At 46.2% G+C, this 20395-nt stretch overlaps 1 protein-coding gene across 2 annotated transcripts in view; it reads right to left on the bottom strand.

The window, feature by feature from the left end:
* Positions 1–20395, bottom strand: part of LOC116846801 (serine-rich adhesin for platelets) — a 131604-nt gene that overhangs the window by 9482 nt on the left and 101727 nt on the right. Inside the window, exons 8-14 of one of the 2 annotated variants that reach the window (XM_032821094.1) lie at positions 16393–16613; positions 15490–15767; positions 12142–12445; positions 10057–10200; positions 8229–9966; positions 5366–5481; positions 2697–2807 (exon numbers count right to left, since the gene is read on the bottom strand). In XM_032821094.1, the coding sequence (XP_032676985.1) occupies positions 2697–2807; positions 5366–5481; positions 8229–9966; positions 10057–10200; positions 12142–12445; positions 15490–15767; positions 16393–16613 (2912 nt within the window). The remainder of the gene's footprint in view (positions 1–2696; positions 2808–5365; positions 5482–8228; positions 9967–10056; positions 10201–12141; positions 12446–15489; positions 15768–16392; positions 16614–20395) is intronic. The other variant, XM_032821095.1, reaches the window with a different exon arrangement.

The raw sequence follows: 20395 nt of genomic DNA, 5'->3' as shown, positions 1-20395 counted from the left end.
GCATTTCGAGCTATTTCGGGCTGCGCGCGCGCGCGTGCGTGAGTGCATGCGTGAGTGCATACGTGCCGCCAGTCAGGACACACAGTGCACAAGAGCGAGCGCGGGCCGCGATGTCGTTTAACCGAACACTTATCGACGCGAGAACACGGACGGACAACGAGAAAAAATAATATACAATAATATACAATATATGTAGGGTGTTAAAAAAGTGTACAATATTCATTATGATAGATAGTACACACCATACTGAGCAAAAAAGTTTTAGTAAACATAGGTAGAAAATTCAATTGTTTTTGAGATATAAACAATTTTGTATATCAGCATTATGACTTACTTATTGGCTTCTATGTCGCATGCGACGCGAAAATTTATCTCACGTACTTACAAATCACGTTCTGAATGTCTTCATTCAATTTTCATGCATACTTTAGAAAGATTTGTCTGGCAATCAGTTCAGTTCATACAATCAGCGATTGTGAATTTGTTTGGTGATTACACAGTTACAAAGTATCGTGCTGAAAATGTCAACATATTGTTCTGACCAAAAAATGGCAGATAAGCATCTTATGTATAGCCGTATTAATAGAAATGCTTCAGCTGCGCAACGTCTTTACGTGGAAAAACGTCTAATGTACAAAATTCTTCGTATCTCAGAAAAGATTGAGTTTTCGACCTATGTTCACTAAGATTTTTTCTTTAGTGTGGTATGTACTATCTACCATATAAATGATTTTTTTTCAACGCCCTGTATGTACGAATATTTATAGCGCGTATTGCTTCAAATGCCTCGAACAAAGTGAAAAAGAAGGAGAAAAAATGCTCGACTTAGGGGAAGTGGCTCGTTTGCGTGTTAATTGCGTTCGGTTAGCGGCTCGGTTAATTTCGTGCCCGTGCGCCTTTCGATTCGAGGGTCGTCGTGGTCGTCTCGTCGAGGAGAAGGAAGCGCGAAGAAACAATCTCGAAGGTACGTGAGCGTTATTGCGGATTCAGCGAGTCGCGGCGATCAAATCGGTTATGCCCGAAGCGAGAGACGCTCTATTTGTCAAGTGCACGCGCGTATCATACACCCCGTGCTGATATTCCGCGGTGGCCGCGACCCCGAGGATCCGGGCGATTCAGCGCGCGGCACGTGCGCGCACATGGCATTACACTTCGAAAGGCCGCGATAATACGGCCGCGCTGCAAATTGCGTGGTCTAATGAGTTCGGAGGGAGCGGAGGTAACGAGGTTGAGGAGAGCCAACTGCTTCTGGTACGCGCGGCCTGACGACAGACTCTGCCTGCCCCGGCTCGGTCTGTTTCGTTTTATGGGATTAAGCTCGCGAGGACGAGATTTGCATCTGATTGCCCTGCGAATCCCGTAGGAGCGGCGACTCTCCTCGCGTTGCACGACGACGTTCTCGTTATTATATTATATTTTGCACGTGAAGCTGTGATATCGGTAGCCGCTCGGACGATGAGATTCTTTCTCATGTTGCACGGCGATTTCCGGGCAGGCTCGAGGCTCCCCTGTGACTTTTGCAACGCGTCGTGAGTAATTAACCTTGGAAATGTAGCGTGAGTAACTTCCGCGCGCAGTGAAAGCCTTAAGCTCGCTCTCTAGTGTTTACTTCATTTCCCACTGGAAACGGATATCACTGCTTCTTGCGAGATATTACGCGAGTGAGTAAAAATTACTCGTCCCTACCTTAACTGTGCCGTGGGCTATCGCTCCTTTGAGTCGAGGCTTTCAATACAAGTAAAAGTTACTCACGTTACCTCTCTAGGATTAAAGACACACCACAGGTAGCTTTAGATGAAATTACACACAGAAAGATATTCTACTGCTAAGAAAATCGATTACTCGGGTTACTTTCCTTCTTTCTAGTCATTTTCTTTCTTTTCAGTTATCTTCAATAAGGAATACTTTTTTGATAATAACTTCAAATTTACTTATCAAACATTTAAGAAAAACTCCCTAACATATATTCAAAGGAAGAATTTATTCTTTTTGCAAGAATATAAGACTTGATGGGAGAAAAGGTTTGTTCGATTCTATGCAGTGAGCAAATCGCGCGAATTTTTCTGTTAATATAATATTCTTGATATGTTGATATAATATTCTGTTAATTTAATATTCTTGATTGTAGTGCTAAACTTGCTAAGACTCAGAGTGTATTTTGAATAAATTTAATGCTAATGACGAACTTATGATAGACTTGCGAGTATATATAGATTTTTTATAATATATACTTGAAATGTGTAACTTGCTTCAAGTATCGCATTTCAGTCGAGTATTCAACTTGAATGTAATACGTATTTTTCTGTGTGTACTGATTGAAGTTTTTTGTCTAATTGCTCGGACCACAGGAAGCCTCCAACTGTACAAAATATACGGAATTACAGGCGTTACGTAAAAAAGGTTCCTTGGCATCGAAATTCTTAATGAGAGACAGAGAGACAAGCTGCAAGGTGATCAGCAAATAGTTAGTCTCTGAATGCTAATTTTCAGCGTTTCGTGGTGTGGTCTGTACACTCGTGGAATGAGTTAAGCATGACGTCGGTCAATAATGAGCGGTCTAGAGGAGGTAACAGAGGGAACAGATGCGTTCGTCGCATTTATCGCGGTACTGGTCGCGACATAATTGTTGGTTGGGTATTATATTATTATTATTATTATTATTTCTGGCTTTATAACTCGAGAAAGAAATGGAGAACCTATGCTTACGAAACGGCCATCGATTTAATTCGATCCCAGCTCCATGGGCGAGTGCAACCATCGGCGTCCACCGATGCGTCGCACTTTTCACCATAGATTCGTGAGGCATCCTGTGTGACATGACGATGACGGTGATTATGAGGATACGTGATTTCACCGTGATTCACGCGATACGCACGTCATCATGCACGTTTAGTTGCATAAGCGTATCTGTTATCGAGAAGCTGGGGAATCGAAGCTGTTACTTTCTCTCATTATCAAGTGGGGGGAAAATGGGTGGTGGAAAAATTTGGAAAACTGTACTGCGGACCCCGCCTCGTTTTCGAAAAATGAACATGTGAACCGAGCGAAATCCACTTTGGATTTCGCTCGATTCCAGCTCCGGCGCGTGCCCCTCCCGCGAGTTTGAACGACGGAGGTTCAGTCACGACGTGATCGCACGATAATGTCTCTCTCTCTCCCTCCCTCCAGAAAGTAAATTAATCATCGAATAATCACAGGTAACCGGGGAAATGTAAATCTCAGCGCGCAGCTTATAATAAACTTCAATTAACATTCCGCGCCGGAGGTAGTCGATGCGCAGGGCAAGCCGTGTGTTGCAAATGCGGATGAAATTTTCGGATTGTGTCAAACAATGTTTGTATTGGTGGATAGGTGGGTAGGTAGGTAGGTCGGTAGGTAGGTAGCTAGATAGGTAGGTAGGTAGGTAGCTAGGTAGGTAGGTAGGTAGGTAGGTAGCTAGGTAGATAGGTAGGTAGGTTCGCTCGCCGAATTCGAGAAAGTTCATGAATGTCCGCAAACTTCGGTATAAACAGTTTATCGCGCGCCCGGTTTGTATGACTTTGCACTGAACCCAACTAAGTTCGTATTTCGTCCGTATTAGGTCGGGCCCCAGTGCATCGGTAGAACCGACGTGTCACGAAGTAAGAAGTTTGCAGTTTACGAAACTGCTAGATCAGATTGCGCCCGCGTGGATCGATGGTTCTACGTTCTCTTGCCCCGCGAAACGCAGCTGTGTCTGAGAGGGACCTGGTGAAGTTTCGACACTGTCGATTCGTTATAACCGCGGAGCGAAGTGTGCAACGTGCTAAGAATACCGCGTTGCGTTATGCGGTAATCTATTTTCGCTCACGCGGCTATATATTCATCGCGGGGATTCGCTCGGAATAAGTTGATTGCCTTTATTGCGACTTCGGATAGAAAAAAAAATCAGTTATTTAAGAGCAACCCGAGGCGGATTACGACGGCGAAGTCGACATTGTAGACGCGGAAAAATCAGGTTATTGATGATGCTGTCGTTTAATTGAAAAGAGATACGATTGGATTATTATGAGACATATTGTCGATTATTATACAATTCACAAATGTTATCTTTAGAATTATTTAAGAACAATCTGGGAGGAATAACGATGGCGAAGTCGACATTACAGACGCGGAAAAATGTCAAAGTTTCGTCGTTATTGATGATGCTGTCGTTTTATTACGGTTGAAAAGTAATACGATTGGATTATTATGAGAGGCACATTATCATATAATTGACAAATGTTATCCTGAGATTTACTTAAGAACAATTGGGAGGGATAACGATGGCGAAGTCGACATTACAGACACGGAAAAATGTCAAATCAAGTTTCGTCGTTATTGATAATGCTGTCGTTATTATGGTTGAAAAGTAGTACAATTGGATTATTATGAGAGACATATTATCAATTATCATACAATTGACAAATGTTATTCTGAGAGTTATTTAAGAACAATTTGAGAGGAATAACGATGGCGAAGTCGACATTACAGACGCGAAAAAATGTCAAATCAAGTTTCGTCGTTATTGATGCTATCGTTATTACAGTTGAAAAGTAATACAATTAGATTATTATAAGAAACAAAAACAGTCAAGAACAATCTGGGAAGGATAACAATGGCGAAGTCAACGTTACAGACGCGGAAAAATAAAAAATCAAGTTTCACGGTTATTGATATGGCTGTCAATATTACAGTTGAAAAGTAATACGATTGAATTGCTATAAGAGATATCAATTATCGTATAATTGACAAATGTTATTCTGAAAGTTATTTAAGAACAATCTGAGAGTGATAACGATGGCGAAGTCAACGTTACAAACGCGAAAAAATAATGGAATTAAGTTTCACTATTATTAATGTTATTGTCGTTATTACAGTTGAAAATATGATCGGATTATCATGAGAGATATCAATTATCATAAAATTGATAAATGTTATTCTGAGAGTTACTTAAGAACAATCTGAGAGTGATAACGATGGCGAAATTGACGTTACAGACGCGGAAAAATAAAGAATCAAGTTATTGATATCGTTATTACAGGAAAAAATAATATAACTATAAATTGTTACGAGAGATAAATTATCATACAAATGTTGTCCTGAGAATTGCAAAACTTTAAATTGTCTTTCACACTTTGATTTCACGGCGAATTATTGTATATTTCGCGAAAATAGCCGAGTGGCATTTACAAACGCGTGACGGCAGACGGGTTAATCACAGGTTATCGTAAAGCACAGACTTCACTGCGGAGTTCGCACAGCTCGTCGCGAACTTTGCGAACAATAATTTGCCGCTCGCGCGAGCAAGTCTGCCGTCAGGTTGCAGTCCCCGAATTTATGTCCCGTAGTCTCGTGTGGTACCTACTTGCAGAGCCGAAGCGTCCTATACCATCCGTACACGCACGCAGACCTGACTGTCTCCTCGAGTACAACGTAGCCGGGATTCGAGCGTGTGCGCGTCTTGAGGTGCACTACGATCGGCTACGATCGGCTACGATCGATGTCGTGGTGTAATTAAAAGTCTCTGCGCGACGCCGCGAGTGCTCTCAAGCGTCTTTAACGTAACAGTGTCCCGTGTGTCTCGCCCGAACTCGATACTTGCTCCGAGGAACAGTCTAAGAAGAGAGCCCTCCGAAGTGGACAGCCGCCTCCACGCCTGCCATCGTCCTTCACCGCCATCGGCACCGATCTCTCTCTTGGATGGCGCGATTCGCGCGAACGTGTGTCATTTGTTAGTGCAATAAATAAATGTGCATTTTTTTTCTCTCGTATACATATCGTATCCCGCTCCCGTTGCAGCGCTTCCGTTAACGGTCACACACGTGGATGGGGATCGAAGAAAGATACATGAGGAATCGGGAGAAGTGGTACACGAGAACGCGGGGAAACTGGAAGGCTGCGTATTTCCTGACGGAGAAAATGACGGTGGACGAATAATAATGACAACAAAAAAGGACAGAGAAAAAGAAGAGGACGAGAAAGAACAAAATTTGCAGGCGGGATCCGACACTTGGTTATCACGTCGAGATATTGAGAGGACGGTTGACAGGGAAATAAATAATACGAGTTATCACAAAGAAATGCAGTTTATTTACCACACCAACAAACTGACGCAAGCCTATTCTCTAAGGAGAGAGAGAGAGAGAGAAAAAGAAAGAAAAGGAGAGACAGAACGCGAACGAGAAAGAGAGAGAGAGAGCGCGAGTAAAAAAAATGTCACGGCGAGAACGCGGCGCACTTACGACGACGGCCACGTGGCGTGAATACTCTTGGTTATGTGCGGCTCTCTGCCGTCGATAACCATTTCTCACTACCTCTTTCGGAACGCGACAGAACGGAACGAAACAGGGACGGCATGAAAGCTCAGCTCTTGCGAAAGTGCGAATCTCAAAACTGCTTTGCTTACGGACACGACGACGACACGCACTGAGAAACAAAATACCCGAATGTTTAGTTGAGGAACATAAAATAAGTTTATTCGCGAAGATAAACTACACCTCACAGAGAAGAAACTTTATGTCCCACTAATGAATGAATGCTCTCTCCAGTGTCCACTTCTCACTATGCGTTTTTGCGCATATGTGAAATACGAAGCTGCACCGGGCAAAAATACTTGGAGACTTATCTGCGGGATATGAGGTTCGCTTCTGCGAAAAAAAGATTTATTTCCGCGAAAATGATCTTTATATCCCGCGGATAAATCTTCGAGTGTTTTTCTTCTCGGTGCATGTGTCTGAGCAATGCGGGGTTTCATGTGTCGCGGATCAACGTAGGAACGATGGCGCATTGGCCGTACATACGACTATCACAATGTATAAAATGCAATATTTACGAGAAATAGCGTATAGAGATAAGATAACTACACACGTTCATGAGCGTTCTCTGATAATCGCCCGCGTCGGCGGCGTTGAACCCGGAAACGACGGATTCGGTCGCGGCGGACGCGTCTACTTCGAGCAGTGGTCTCGTTTTCGCTTAGGGTTCCTACAAGATAGAACCTGACCATTCTACGAGCTCCTCTTGATTGATTTAGCTCGCAGACCCCTCAAAGTAGCGGCACCAATCACAGTGATTCATTATATGTATATTATATTGCGTTATCATTATAATTGTAAGGTTACACAAAGCAACTCATTTGCGGATTTCACTCTTTTGAGGGAGGATATAATTCTTAACACTTTTATTTCACGTTTAATAAATTGCTGTTGATTATATATTAACTTTTATTACACGACATTTGTAATAATAAGAACTTCAAACACTAAAGTTTATGATAATTATGGTACAAAATTATGGAAAAAGTGACTTAAGGTACGTTTCCATAATTTGATACTCGTCAACGCACTTTACCAACACAAGTCATTCCTATTACACAAATACGCCATTTTGAGGGGCCAGACTCTATCTTCTAGAGACACTGGTTTCCACGAGTCCTACACGCTCTTCTCTCTCCTGTCATTGTCGTTGTCTCGCGTTGCCAAAAGTCCCGTGCGCTACGCTGGCTTTACCAACCGACTCCGGCAATGCCGACTCGTCAAATTCACCCTCTGATACCGGAATGCTTAATTTGAGAAATTAATTGGCATCCGATTAAAATCGATTGACATTAACCGGAACACTGTCGAGGGCACGATTCAATCGACGTCGCCCGCGGATTAACAGACAAAAAAAAAAACAAACAAGAACTCGATCCAAAATTGAAGAAGGATCGCAGACAATTTTGAAAATTGTTAGGAATCAAGCTCTCTCAGGCACCTTGCGATCCGTAGATTAGCTTCGCGAGTCACGCTCGCAACGTAAAGTCATAGTCGGAGCGACGCGCAATTGGTGTCTCTTGGCACGGACAGCGAACTTCTTCTCGGAAGGAGCAAATATCGGATCGAGTGTCCCACCGGAAGACCGCTGCGTCGTCATTCGCGGCGGGGCAGTATCTCGTCACAGTGTCTGTGCTCGTGTAAAGGTCCACAGTCGTTAACACCGACAACCGAGACGACGCGAAAGAGAGAGATAGATAGATAGATAGACAGAGAAGGAGAGAAGGGAAGAGAGAGAGAGAGAGAGAGAGAGAGAATTAATAACAGAGAAAGTGTGAAAGACGGGAGGAGGATGGGGAAGAGGAAACCTGGTAGGACTCGTACGTGTCTGCGGAGAGAGAGTTCCACGGATTACAGGATGAGGTTCATTAGAACGCTGTAACACAGTACAGACACACAGAAGACGGTGGTTACCATTTGCATTGGTATACTGATATTGGCACCGGGCGTTTCCTCGTGCTCGCCGGGCGACTCGGTGCCCTTTGACTGGGTAGCCTTCGCGAGTAACGCGCCGTTCTCGATGTTACTTTTCGTTAGGAGGTCGGTCGTTTGGGAACGAATCGCGCTCGCAGTGTTCTTCGCGCCGCGGGCCCCCGCGTCTTCTCCGTCATCTTGGTCTTCATTGTCGTCCTCGTCGTCCTCGTTGTCATCGTCGAGTATCACCCAGCCGTTCTCGTCGATGTCGCCCATGTCGACTCGCGCCGCCTCATGGCCCACTTCGCCCGGCGAGGTCGCGCGGTCAGACTCGCTCTCGGACTCGTCGGACACTAGCCAGCCGTTCTTGCCGAGGCTGCTTTGCCGATAGACGCGACTCCTCGGCAGCGGAGTCTCCTCAGGCGCTGGTGATGGCTCGCTCGAGGGTGCCATTTCGACGTTGCCGGACGCCTCGTCCGGGCTACCCTCAGCGATTTTAGGAATGGTTTCCTCCGGACGAGTCCCAGCTGCGTCGCTGGACTCACCGGTGGTGTCTTCAGTCTGTCGTTGATCGACCGGTCGATCGATAGAATCGTTCGCGAAAGCCGACGGGATCGCGGACACCGTCCGCACATCGGTCTGGAGGTCCTGCTCGGTGATCACCCAGCCATTGTCGTCGAACATTTCCTCGATGCTCCTTTCGTCGATTATCGAGGCGCTGCGGCGCTTTAGCTCATAGCGCAGATCGTCCGACTGCGTCAGACTGCTGTCGGCCCGGGTGTTCGAGCTGACGCTCAACACTGTGGCTTCCCCGTCGGTTTTGGCGGAGCTCGAGGAGCCTCCGCTCTCTTCGCTCTCCTCGCTATCTGTATCGTCCACTTCATTCGATCGCTCGCGTTCCTTCTCCTTCTCCTCTTTCTTCTCCTTCTTCAAGTTGCAATTTTCATCCCGAGATTCGTCGTCCTCTTCATCCTCATCCTCTTCCTCTTCCTCTTCCTCTTCCTCTTCCTCGTCCTCGTCCTCGTCCTCGTCCTCCGACCCGCTCTCGGAATCGCTCTCTGATTCGCTGTCGGAAATCGTGCGCCCACTGACGCAGCTCGAGCTCTCAGACACACCTCGCGAGTCCTTGGACTTGGACCGGTCTCTGTGCTGGTCCATCATCTCGGCGGACAAACTCGAGGAGAGGTCCGACGCGGACCGCTCCACGACTGTCGCGTTCCTCACGACGTCCTCCGGCGAACATAAACCCGACGGCGAGTCTTGAGGCTCGCGTGTTCTCGTCGCGGAGTCATCGGTCACAACGCAGATGAATTCGTGGTGATCGCGACCGGTTAGTAATGAGACCTCATCGTTCCCTGAACGACCGTCCACTAACGCGTCGTCTTCGGCCACGCTCGCAACTCGACTACCGCGGCTACCCTCCATGAGGCTTTCGGGGCTAATCGCGAGGTGGGAGGAGGATGAGGTGGTCGATGTGTTGTCGGTGTCCGTAATAGCGTCCGTTTGCGAGGTAGTGTTCGTCGGTGGCGGTTTAATCTGCTTCAGTGCGTCCCCGTCGTCGGCGTTAAAAGCGTAATCCGCGATTGTAGTAGTGGTAGTGGTAGTGGTGGTAGTAGTAGTAGTAGTAGTAGTAGTAGTAGTAGTAGTAGTAGTAGTAATAATAGTAGTAGTAGCCGCGATTACTATATCGTCCTCGACGCGAGCGACCGACCTTACGTCGGTATCGTCACTAAACGTCCTAAAACGATGACAGTCGAGGGGGTTACTGGAATTAATAGAACTGGCCTCATCGTGAATTTGGCCGTGAGCTACGTGCTGAGCTACGAACCTGCTGGTGTAGCCGCCCGGCGTGGCCGTCGGCGTCGTGACGCCAACGCCAACGCCGCCGATGCCGCCGCCGCCCGGGCTCGTCATCGTCGTCGTCGTCGGGCTCGTCACGGATTGCGCGGGGCTCCCCCTCGGCGACGAATACCTGAGACACGAGTGAACGGTCGGACTTTCTCTCTCTCAACTACGCTACTGCTACTTTTAAGGGGGGAGGGAGGTTCACTCGGATCGTGTTTTCTTGTTTTGTCTACTTGCTTTTCTTTGTGGGAGGCACGAACGTGACGTTATATTGCCGTTCGAGAAAAACTTATCACGCGTTTTCTCTATCTCGATTGAGGATTGGGGCGCGAGCTTACGCGATTAATGAGTTCCCGTGATCCCGCTTTAGTTCCAGCCGGTCGAGTTCCCGAGGGTCCGCGGCTTTGATTGCAAGCTACATCAGGAATATTCTTTCTTGCGTCACACGAATATCAATTGCGGAACTGCGCGATTTCTCCGTTCAAACGCGACGGCGCGCTTAACCCCTTCGCTGTCAGCATCTAAATTGCACAAGTGGGCCCAGCATTAACCAATAAGTTAGTTGCGACGAATATATATGTACAAGAAGTTTCTGAAGTTGCTCAATAAGAAATTGCTGATAAAACTGATACATTCAAAATGACTGATTCAATATAGCGAATAATAGAATGAAAATATGCAAGAACAAAAAAATTATTTCCTTTACTAAATTATAATTTATGTGAGTTTTTTTTTAAGACATTAACTGTGAATCTAATCTGTAAATTGTAATCTGTAAACCAAATTGAAAATGGCGGACTAAAATATACAAATATTACAAAAATATGAATATTAATTGTTATCAACACAATTTACAAGAGTAAAATATATAACATTAAAATATACAATATTTAAGCTCGGGCAGTAACTCTCCCAAAGTTCATTGAAAATAATAATTAAAAATAATAATTTAAATATAAAACTTCAATTTCAATAAATTATGTTAATAAAGTGTAATTATTATAATTTCATTGAATTTTAAGTAGCAGACATATTAAATTATATAAACTCATTGATATAATAGGTATCTAAAAAGTATTTTTATAATTTTACATTAATAATTTGTTCATGACACGCGTCATCGACAGTTAAGGGGTTAATTAAATGTTTTCCCGCCCGAATCGAAGCCGGTGTGTACTAATTTTATCAGGTGAATCGACGAGTGCGCAGAGAGTGCATGATATTAATTCGAAATATTAAAAATCGACAGGCAGGACGACCAGTCTAGTCGACTTCCAAAGCGGAAGCTGATCGTTTCATTCGAGCAAGCGTTAGGTCGCTGCTCCTCGCGTGGTTTATCCGAGTTTCCGCGCGTCCTAATATTATAATTCATCTCCAGGCTGAACGGCTAATCAGTTCCCGCAGCGGTACGTGGAAAGTTTCTGATAGTAGTGCGCGATGGGGAGCGGGCCACGTGATTCTTTTACAAAAACCGAGAGTCACGGCTCGGTCGGGAAGCACTTACGGTACCTTCTGCCTGTCTCTCTCACACTCTCTCTCTTTCTCTCTCTCTCTCTCTCTTTCTCTGTCTCTCCATTTCTCCTGCTGCCTCCCTCGACCGTTCCTCGTTTCCTTAACCCACCCTTAGTCTCGAGCGGGAAGATTGCGGGAGCGTCGAGGAGAGCTCGCTTCGAAATTCAGCGCGAGTGTGCGCGGCAACCCCCGGATGCGGCGGAGGAGCGTCGGGATGCGTGGCGGGTAGTGCCGCCGCTCGTAACGAGCGCGGGTAAACACGGAAAAGCTGGGATCGAAAACTCGACGGTAATTCCGCGGGATAAAACGCGATATGCCCGATCCTGATCGTAAGACCGACGATCATTTTCAATGACGACTACTTGAGAGCTTCCTGATTGGACATGTGCACGGAGGAAAGCTACCACTGAGCCGTCATGTGTATTTTTACTGTACGAAATATCGGTGGAAGAGGAGGAGGGGCAACGAGACGAAGAGGATTACGAGAGGAACAACAAATTTCTGTCTCCCTCGTCCGCCCGAAGCGGATTCGTTTCGATAAATCAATGATACTTGCCTGGTGGAAGGCGAATCCTCCTTGCTACCCCTCCTGGCTTCAGCGCTGCGAGCGAGCAGAGGTCCTATATCAGTACGGGCCATGGCGGACTCGTTCCTCTGACGATCTTGAGGGACGCTGGAGGTTGAGGATGGAGCGGCGTTAGACGGATGAACGTCTGTTTCCGACTCCTCCTCCGTGTCCGACTCCGTCTCCTCGGACGAGCTGCTCGTCTCCTCTTCCTCGTCCTCCTCTTCCTGTTTCTTCTTCGGGGTTGGCTCCTCCCGTGGCATTTGGATCGGCGGTGGTGGCGCCGCACGGTTACCTGAAGTTAGAACAGATCGAATCTCGGTGTTATTAATCTTCGATGCTGCGCGATCTTTATGCACTTGTATGTCTGAATTTGACGAATTTAAAGAGTGAGATTTGGAAACGTAAATTTGCTATCCCCTTTTGACGTTATAATTAACGGTGCTTGAAATAAAAAGGTTCTCAGTGATAATTTTTAACCTTAGGAAGGTGGCGCGAGTAACTTTTACTCGCATTAAAAAGATCTTTAGCTCCCCATCTAGTATTTATTTCACCATCCACTGCAATGAAGATACCAATGCTTCTTTGTGAGATATTGATGAGAATTACTCATCTCTATCTTAAGGAGAAGTTCTGGTTTAAATAGGTGAAAAATAGAAGATTCTAAGAAAAAATTTTTTTAAAGAGACAAACAAAGATATATGTTAATATAGAAACTTAGACAACAAAATTTTAATTCATTTTTATAAAAAAAATATATTTTTTTTACATTTTAAACAACGACAAATAATATGAAAATCTATATTGACATCATTTCCCATCTTTTTGAAAAAAATTTATAAAGACCTCTCATTTTTCCACTATACGAACCGAAACCTCCCTTTAATTGTACCACATATTACTACTTTTTTAGGGCTAACGCTTTTAGCATAAGTAAAGGATATCCACACTACCTTTTAAGGCTTGATGACAGTAATATTCCAAGAGAAATTTCTCCCTTATCTTCGTGGAGATTATGTTTTATAGAAATGTCGCATTTGCCTTTAACACGAGGAAACGGCAAGAGGCTGGCGTACCTGTCGCATTAGGTGCATTTGCGTAGGTTCCAGGTGCAGGAAGGGTGTGGGTGGGGTGGCTCATAGCACCTACGTGATCGCGGTTGACGGGAATGCGATGAGAACGCGGGCCGATCATATCGACTGGCTCTGACGGTGGTAGTCGATAGAGATCGGGTCGACGCGAATATCGCCACGTCCACGCGTCTCACCACAGACGAAACACGTCGCCTCCGACTTAACACGTGGACGCGCGATGTGACGTGGGCCGGGACGTCGGCGCGTCGGAAAAGCAGGCCGACAGCGCTTAACTAAGAGCGCTGAATGCGTAATGTAATTACCATGCCGCGCGTTGCGCTTCTCTTGCCGGTGCCAATTCCAGCCCTCGAATCTGAAGTATCGCTTCTCTGGAGGCAATTGCAACAACGGTAGCAGCGCGACAGTGTAATCGCGGTGTGCAGCTGCATTTTACGCGCACCCTTCGCATACGGGATCAGCGCGTGTTCGCGAGCTCACTTGCAGTCGCCGCGAGTGCGCGGAGATTCACGATCGAACGTGAAACACCTTTTACGCCAAATGCGACGACCGTCCGTTACTTCCGCTTCATGTCCGTTACACGCATCCCTCGGCTTTTCTTTCCCTTCCCGAATATCTTTCCCCATAAAAAGAACATTCGCTGCCCGTGAAGCAGAAATATCGGAGAACCGTGTGCAAGGTCTCTGTGTGGTCGTTACTTGAAGTTTGTCTTTTGTCTCACGTGAGACACTCGGCTTTCCGGAATTAGATTCAAGTTTATCGGTTGAATTGTATAACATATGTGATATTGTAATCGCGATTCAACTGGAAAACTCTCATCTAACTCGAAACTTGTCTCGTTTGAGAGAAGTTCTAAGTAACGACTGTTAACATGAACCTAAGACCCGGGGTTGCACCAATCGAGTGATAAGCCAAGTTAAATCCTATATGTTTGTCTTTGCTTTTTCTTTCAAAACAAATCACATAGACACATGATATCTAACTGTTAGCTCATCACTTGATTGGTGTCTTACCGGACCTTAGTGATGTAATGTTAAGCCTTAACAACATGTATCAAATACAGTCACTTGCTTCGGCGTATTATATTATGTTAGTCGTTATTTAATTTCGCAATGTTACGCTCAACAGGCGGTGCCCATAGGTCGATGTTGCGCCTTCGCGTTTCCGAGGAGGAAAAGACTCTTTCGTGCGGATAAAGACATCCAAAGTGAAGCGAAAGGTTAAACGCAAATTTGCCCGTACATTCAATTACTGCGAGCCGCTCGACAGGATGCTGACAAGTACAATGGGGTCTAGGCAGGATTGGCGTGCGAGAAGCGAACAGAGACGTGCTTTCGATTCCCTTCGTGTAAACAATAGGTAATAGGGGTTCACAACCGTAAATTGGGACGTGCCGTAGATAGAGCTCCCAGTTACAGACGCTATAAAAGGATCTAACCCTCGATTGCTATCCGGTTGCATTGTTCCTCCTAATTCCTTGTGATGTGTACACGAGAAGGCGAATTCGACGTGCAACTCTTTCAGCGCCTATTAACTTTCCTTCATGTTTTTTTGTTATCTGCCACTTCGATCGTTTATTATCTCCACTCTTCGAGTCGAAAACTCGATACAAAAGATTTTTCGATGGAAAAAATTAACCGACGTAAGACCGAGAGTAGAAAAGGAAGCGTCGAAAATTATTTAACGTTGAATTTGTAATAGGACTCGTGTAAACATCTCGCCCAAAATTCTGCGTCAGCGAAATAAATCTCAAATCTTTTATTTCATTATTAATGTCCATTTAGCATATATGTGTAAAAGATGTCTCTGAGACGTCCTAAAGATTTTGTTTTAAAAGCCATTATGTGATGTCCCCCAAAAATTAATAATTTCAACAGAGCTGGTCGAAAATTATTTAACTCTGAATTTATTTATAATAGGACTCGCAGGAATGTGTCGCTCAAAATTCTACATCGTTGAAGTGAATTTCGAGTTTGTCGCGCGCGCGTTATCGAAATCCAACATAATTATAAATATTGTACACAATATATAAAAGACACCTTAGAGACATATGAAAGACATATGACATCCTACTTGTTTTAAAGATCTCTGAGATGTCTCTAAGAGGTATTTCATATTTTAGTGCTGTTTGGGGAAGTGCATCGTCCACAAAATTTCTCCTACAATCTCTCTTACGACATCTTCTCGCGCGGCGGTTTGCACGAAACACTAAAAGCTTGCAACTGACAGTCACAGAAACGCATATTACCTGCGCCTAAAAAACGGCTTTGAAACGGCCTTGTCGTCGGCGAGGTGATGTTGGGCGACTCCTTGCCAGTCGTGGAGATGACAGACGGCCCGGTCGACAAGGTGGTAGTCGTGTTAGTCGGCGGCGCCCTTGACAAGTATTTCTGCTTCATCTCCTCGGCCGTGAAAGGCGCGCCCGTGTTGCGAACCCCCGACCCGGTCGAGCTCTCGGAGCCGGTGCTCGAGTCCGACGAGGCGCTTCTGGCCGCGGGGGGAGGGTGAGTTTCCGCCGAAGTTCTCCTGCGAGCAACGATATTACAAACAACAGCGTTAATAAGACAGGGGAACTCGACCAAGTTGCTTGCTCGCGCTATAACAACGTCGCCGCGGCGCACGAACTCCCGCCAAGTCCCGACGCTACCTCGAGCTGCAGCGAGCGGCTGCCAGCCGACTGACTGGCTGGCTGGCGGTTGCAAATTTCGCGGTTACCACCGGCATGATTAATATCCGCGTGAACAAACGCGCCCCTTCGATCCTTCGGGGACACGCGAGTTTATCATCGCGCCCCGCGGTTGTTAGGGGTACCGGCCGGCGAGTAAGGATGTTTTCGTTTCGGATTCCCCGACCCTTGAGCCCCGTTGCATTCACTTTCCGAGCGCGGTCTCGTCGTTACGACGCGCGCCGCTGGATTAATCCGACGAAATGTCTGCGACGCGACTCCCATCTCTCGCCAGAGAGATTTCCGCCCGAGATTGTCGCAAACACGCTCTCTTCCTCCAATAACGCGCGTGGTTTCTTCCTTTTCCCTTGTCGTGCGATCTTTCCAATTTGTCGACGCTGCACTTTGACTCGGTCGCCGACGAGGGGAGTTCCAGGTCGGGTCGACAGGTCCGACCAAACTTGGGTCGCGGTGTCGCGCGTTTACCTGCTGATCGCCGACCGCCTGATCGGCTCCTCGACTTCCCGCTCTGGGAGTTCCCTCGGCGGTGGATGGGTCGGAGGAGCAGGCGCCGTCGGCTGTCTCTCCTCCACCGTTTCGGGGTGGGCGACCGTCGTCGCGCTCTTGTTCTGCTTCTTGATCCTCGAGATCTCGTCGTCCTCGCTGGTCTGCCTCGCCACCGCGCTCGGTACCTTTCTCACTTGCACCTGCGTGTCAGAAAACAATTAGTCACGGCGAATGCCGCGAATCCCGCCCTGTGTCCGTCCAAGCTCGCGAGCATTCCCGCGAGTTTCGCGCCGAGTGCCCTCCCGCGCGACCCGAGCAGCGATCTCTTTCCTTGCCGCCTCGCCCCAGCGCGTGGGGGGCGCGGGGTTTACGATCGGAGAGCGCGCGCGATTTGTCGTGACGAGACCCGCAAGTGCACTCAGATGCACATTAGGACGTGCGTCGACGTGCAGCGCGAAACGGCGCGTCGTAAGCAGCTGCGCGCGATGCGGGATCGGGTGGTGCAACTGACGAAATCCGACGAAAAGTGCAAAACTGTGTATTGTTATTCCACATTCGCAGCGCTTCATACAAACTACAATGTCTGAGAGCAGGCGAACTCTTTTATGCTTGGAGGTAAAAGTAGACAGATAAATAGATATTAAGTAAGAGACAGTAATTAGATAGAGATAGATAGATACATTACCCTCTCGCTATTCTCTACAGATCTATGTACACACGTATCGTCTAAACATTGTTAGCTATCTACTGGCGCGTGGGAAGTTGCCATAGAAAATTAACGCTACGCAAAATTCGCATAATGAGCAGGTACGTCGTCGAGCATTCTCGCGTTCACGTACTCCCTCAAGTGCAATCAGTGTGTATTCCTCGCTGAAATGTGCTGTACTCATAACTCTGATTCAGTCACAAGTAGTGTAGCACCGCGATCGGTAAAACCTCGCTGAAAGAATCGGTTTGTAGCAACGATCGTTCCTATTACTGCTGCAGTTTGCCGTCGCACGCGAATCGTTAATTCCACCGCCGCAAACGCAGAAAGCTGGCACGGCGTATAACGAATTTGTGCACCGCGAGTTTTGCAGCGAAATCTTACTTCCACTGGTCGAGATCAGTGAGATGTAAGACTGGGGGCAGCAGACTGGGAGTGTTTCCACTGAAAGACAGCGAATGTTCACTGACTCGCTGATATCGATGAAATGCTCCTTTTGCGCTGACTCTCGATCCGAAATCTTTCTACTACTGATTCACTTTGCGAGAGTAATGCTCGGCGACAGATCTAGTCGTGGACTATTGGAAGAGACGGTTCCCCTCCTCTCGCGTTGAGGGGGAGGGGCCGACGCTGTACGCGCGCATTTTGTACGTTCATTGAGCTATCTCGCTTTCGTTTCTCTTTACTAAACACCAGCCGCAATCATCCGAACAATGGGATGCGCTTAATCGAACATATTTCATTCGTCGGCACTGGCCCGTGTCACACAGCATGGTGAGTTCGATCCCATCCGTTTATTTCTCCCGCCATAATAAGGGATTCCTTGCGCGAAAGTGCGGAGGTGTATCACTGTCAAAAACAAATACGATGTCGTCAAATTCACACGTACGTCCAATCGTGAGTCGCGTTCTTAATTAATTAAACGAGCGCTCGTCAGCTTGAGCTCGCGGCCGCGACTTGGCATTCGCGTTTTCCGAAGACGTTGGCGAGCAGGAGGAGATGAGTGTCGATCTCCATGGAAAATGCCCCGACATTCTTACGCGAAAAATGACGCGACGACGCGTTTCCCCGGGTGCTCTTTGACACGCGTCGCATAATGCTCTATCCGTGTAGTCCAATTACGGCGCACTGCGACATCGTTTTTCGTGCGTTTCGGCGAAACTGCATGCAAGGCCGGCTCCACAGTGTTAATTGATCAAAACTCGGCTCGTAAATTGACTGTATCATCGACGTCTAGCCATTTAAATATCGATGCAGCCGCGGTGACGTACAACCGTGCGCGGCATATCGATAAGCAGGACGCGGCGATTAAATTCGCCGATAGTCCGCGCACTGCTATTGGAATGTATACATGCAGTTTTCGACGGAAACGGGGAAAATACGAGAAAAAAAAGAGAGAGGGGGGGGGGGAGAGAGCTTAACACCCGCCCATTGTGCGTTTGCATATAGATGCCTACGGCAGGGCGGACGACGGGTCGATCAACTTCGAGCGGCGCGTATCGCGCTGCATCAACATTTAAAATGCGAAACGTCGAGGAGGGGCACGGGTCAACGATGAAATCGCGCGTCGAGCCTCCGTTTGCGGATGTCTCATAATCCGCGACAGAGAGTTTCACGGGCGGGAGGGAGGAATATCCGAGGAATCAGGATCTACGGAATCCACGGAAAATCCTGCATTGAGAGAATTTCGGAGTAAGCGTTGCTGTAGAATTTTGTAACCGAGCAATAGATCGACGTCCCGCAGTAATCCGTTACTCATTGCGTTGTTCATCGCGTGAGCGCGGAAGAAAACGTTCGGGTGAATTTTTTTCCAAATTTCTGGTGAACTATAAATGAATTGGAAAACGCCGATTGAAGGTGCCAGAATTTTGTCTGAGTCAATCAGAGATCATGTTAACTTTGAACAGAGTTCTGATAAGTTCACAATCGGAATTTCTGGCCCGTTTATATTTCATCAGAAATTTAATCCAACCAAACTTTCTTTTCTTCTTGTACTATTTATATCTTAGAAAATTAAATGTGCTTTAAAGAATTGTTCCTAAGGAAATTTGTTGCGTCCCTTAGCGAGACAGACCTTACTGACAATCTACTTCCGTAATCTACTAAAAACATAGCAGAATTGAAAAGACTATATGAAAAAAACAAAAAAGCTATAATATCTTTTTCGTGTGAATGCGCGTTTGCATAAAGTTTGCGACACCTCTTTTCACGAGTTTATTAACACGCGAAGTTGACGAGACTGCAAACTTCTATACACATTGACTTTTGTAGAGAACTTACGTAGAGAGCTGGCCAATTTTTAAATACGAGGAGTGCACAAAGTAACTTATAAACAGAAGTATAAATATCATTGTAATGTATAAACTCATGAAAGAAAGTGTCGTGAAATAAAGTTAACCTTTATTCGGAGTTAACCTTTAAGTTAACCTTTAAGTTGCAAACCTTATGCAAGCGACTATGCCTCTGTAAGCTCTCTGACAAATATTTTTTACAATGCGCGACGCGTAAAATTATCGAATGGAATTTTACCATTAATTAATCAATACCCATTAATTAGCTCGCGATCGAAATTCGTGAGCGAAGTTCAAGGATTAGTTCTGTTAAAGTTGCCAATATTGCTTTATTAAGAAGAAAGTCTCGATTTCCCCAAACGACCACGTGAAAGTTTTCTTCAAAAATTCAGTCACAAATAGATGGATCGTTCAAAATGGGTTCTCTTCGTTGGTAAAGTGACAGGAGGACGTCGAGTCGAGGATTATCCGTCGATCGATTCGGATTTAGCGCATTTAGCGCAACTGTCTATCTAGGAAGCCGTCGTCTTCGCACGTAAAGACGTAAGATGGACGTGTAACGTCTTATCAATCCGCTTTCGATGACAACGAGAGATTTGTGTATCCTACGCGTTTTCCGACATCCATTACCTCTTTACTGTGACTTTACGAGGACCCTGCGCGGGCCTGAGTATCGATCGCCGAAATAATGTCATCGAGCTCTGAGGGTAGTCGCGCTTTTAGTGCGGAATCTATCGCAACGGGGTAGTGGATGTTTATGGGGCTTGAGGAAAATAGCGGGCAGCAGACACTCTCAATATAAGAATCGAGCGACCTAAAGCGGAGCGAGGCACGCCGAGGAGGGAGTTATACGGAGGACGGAGATAAAGGCGTCCCTTATATGGTATTCATGTTACAAGCATGAAAATATATTCGGTGTGTGCATATGGCGAATGTATGATTTCTGGATTATGATTTCAGCTTTCGCGAAATTTTGATTTAATCA

Source organism: Odontomachus brunneus, unplaced genomic scaffold (assembly GCF_010583005.1).
Source record: "Odontomachus brunneus isolate Ranch 3 - 2012 unplaced genomic scaffold, Obru_v1 Obru_scaffold_069, whole genome shotgun sequence".
Classification (NCBI taxonomy): domain Eukaryota; kingdom Metazoa; phylum Arthropoda; class Insecta; order Hymenoptera; family Formicidae; genus Odontomachus; species Odontomachus brunneus.
The sequence above is the reverse complement of the archived record's forward strand: the minus strand, read 5'-3'. Positions and strand labels throughout refer to the sequence as shown.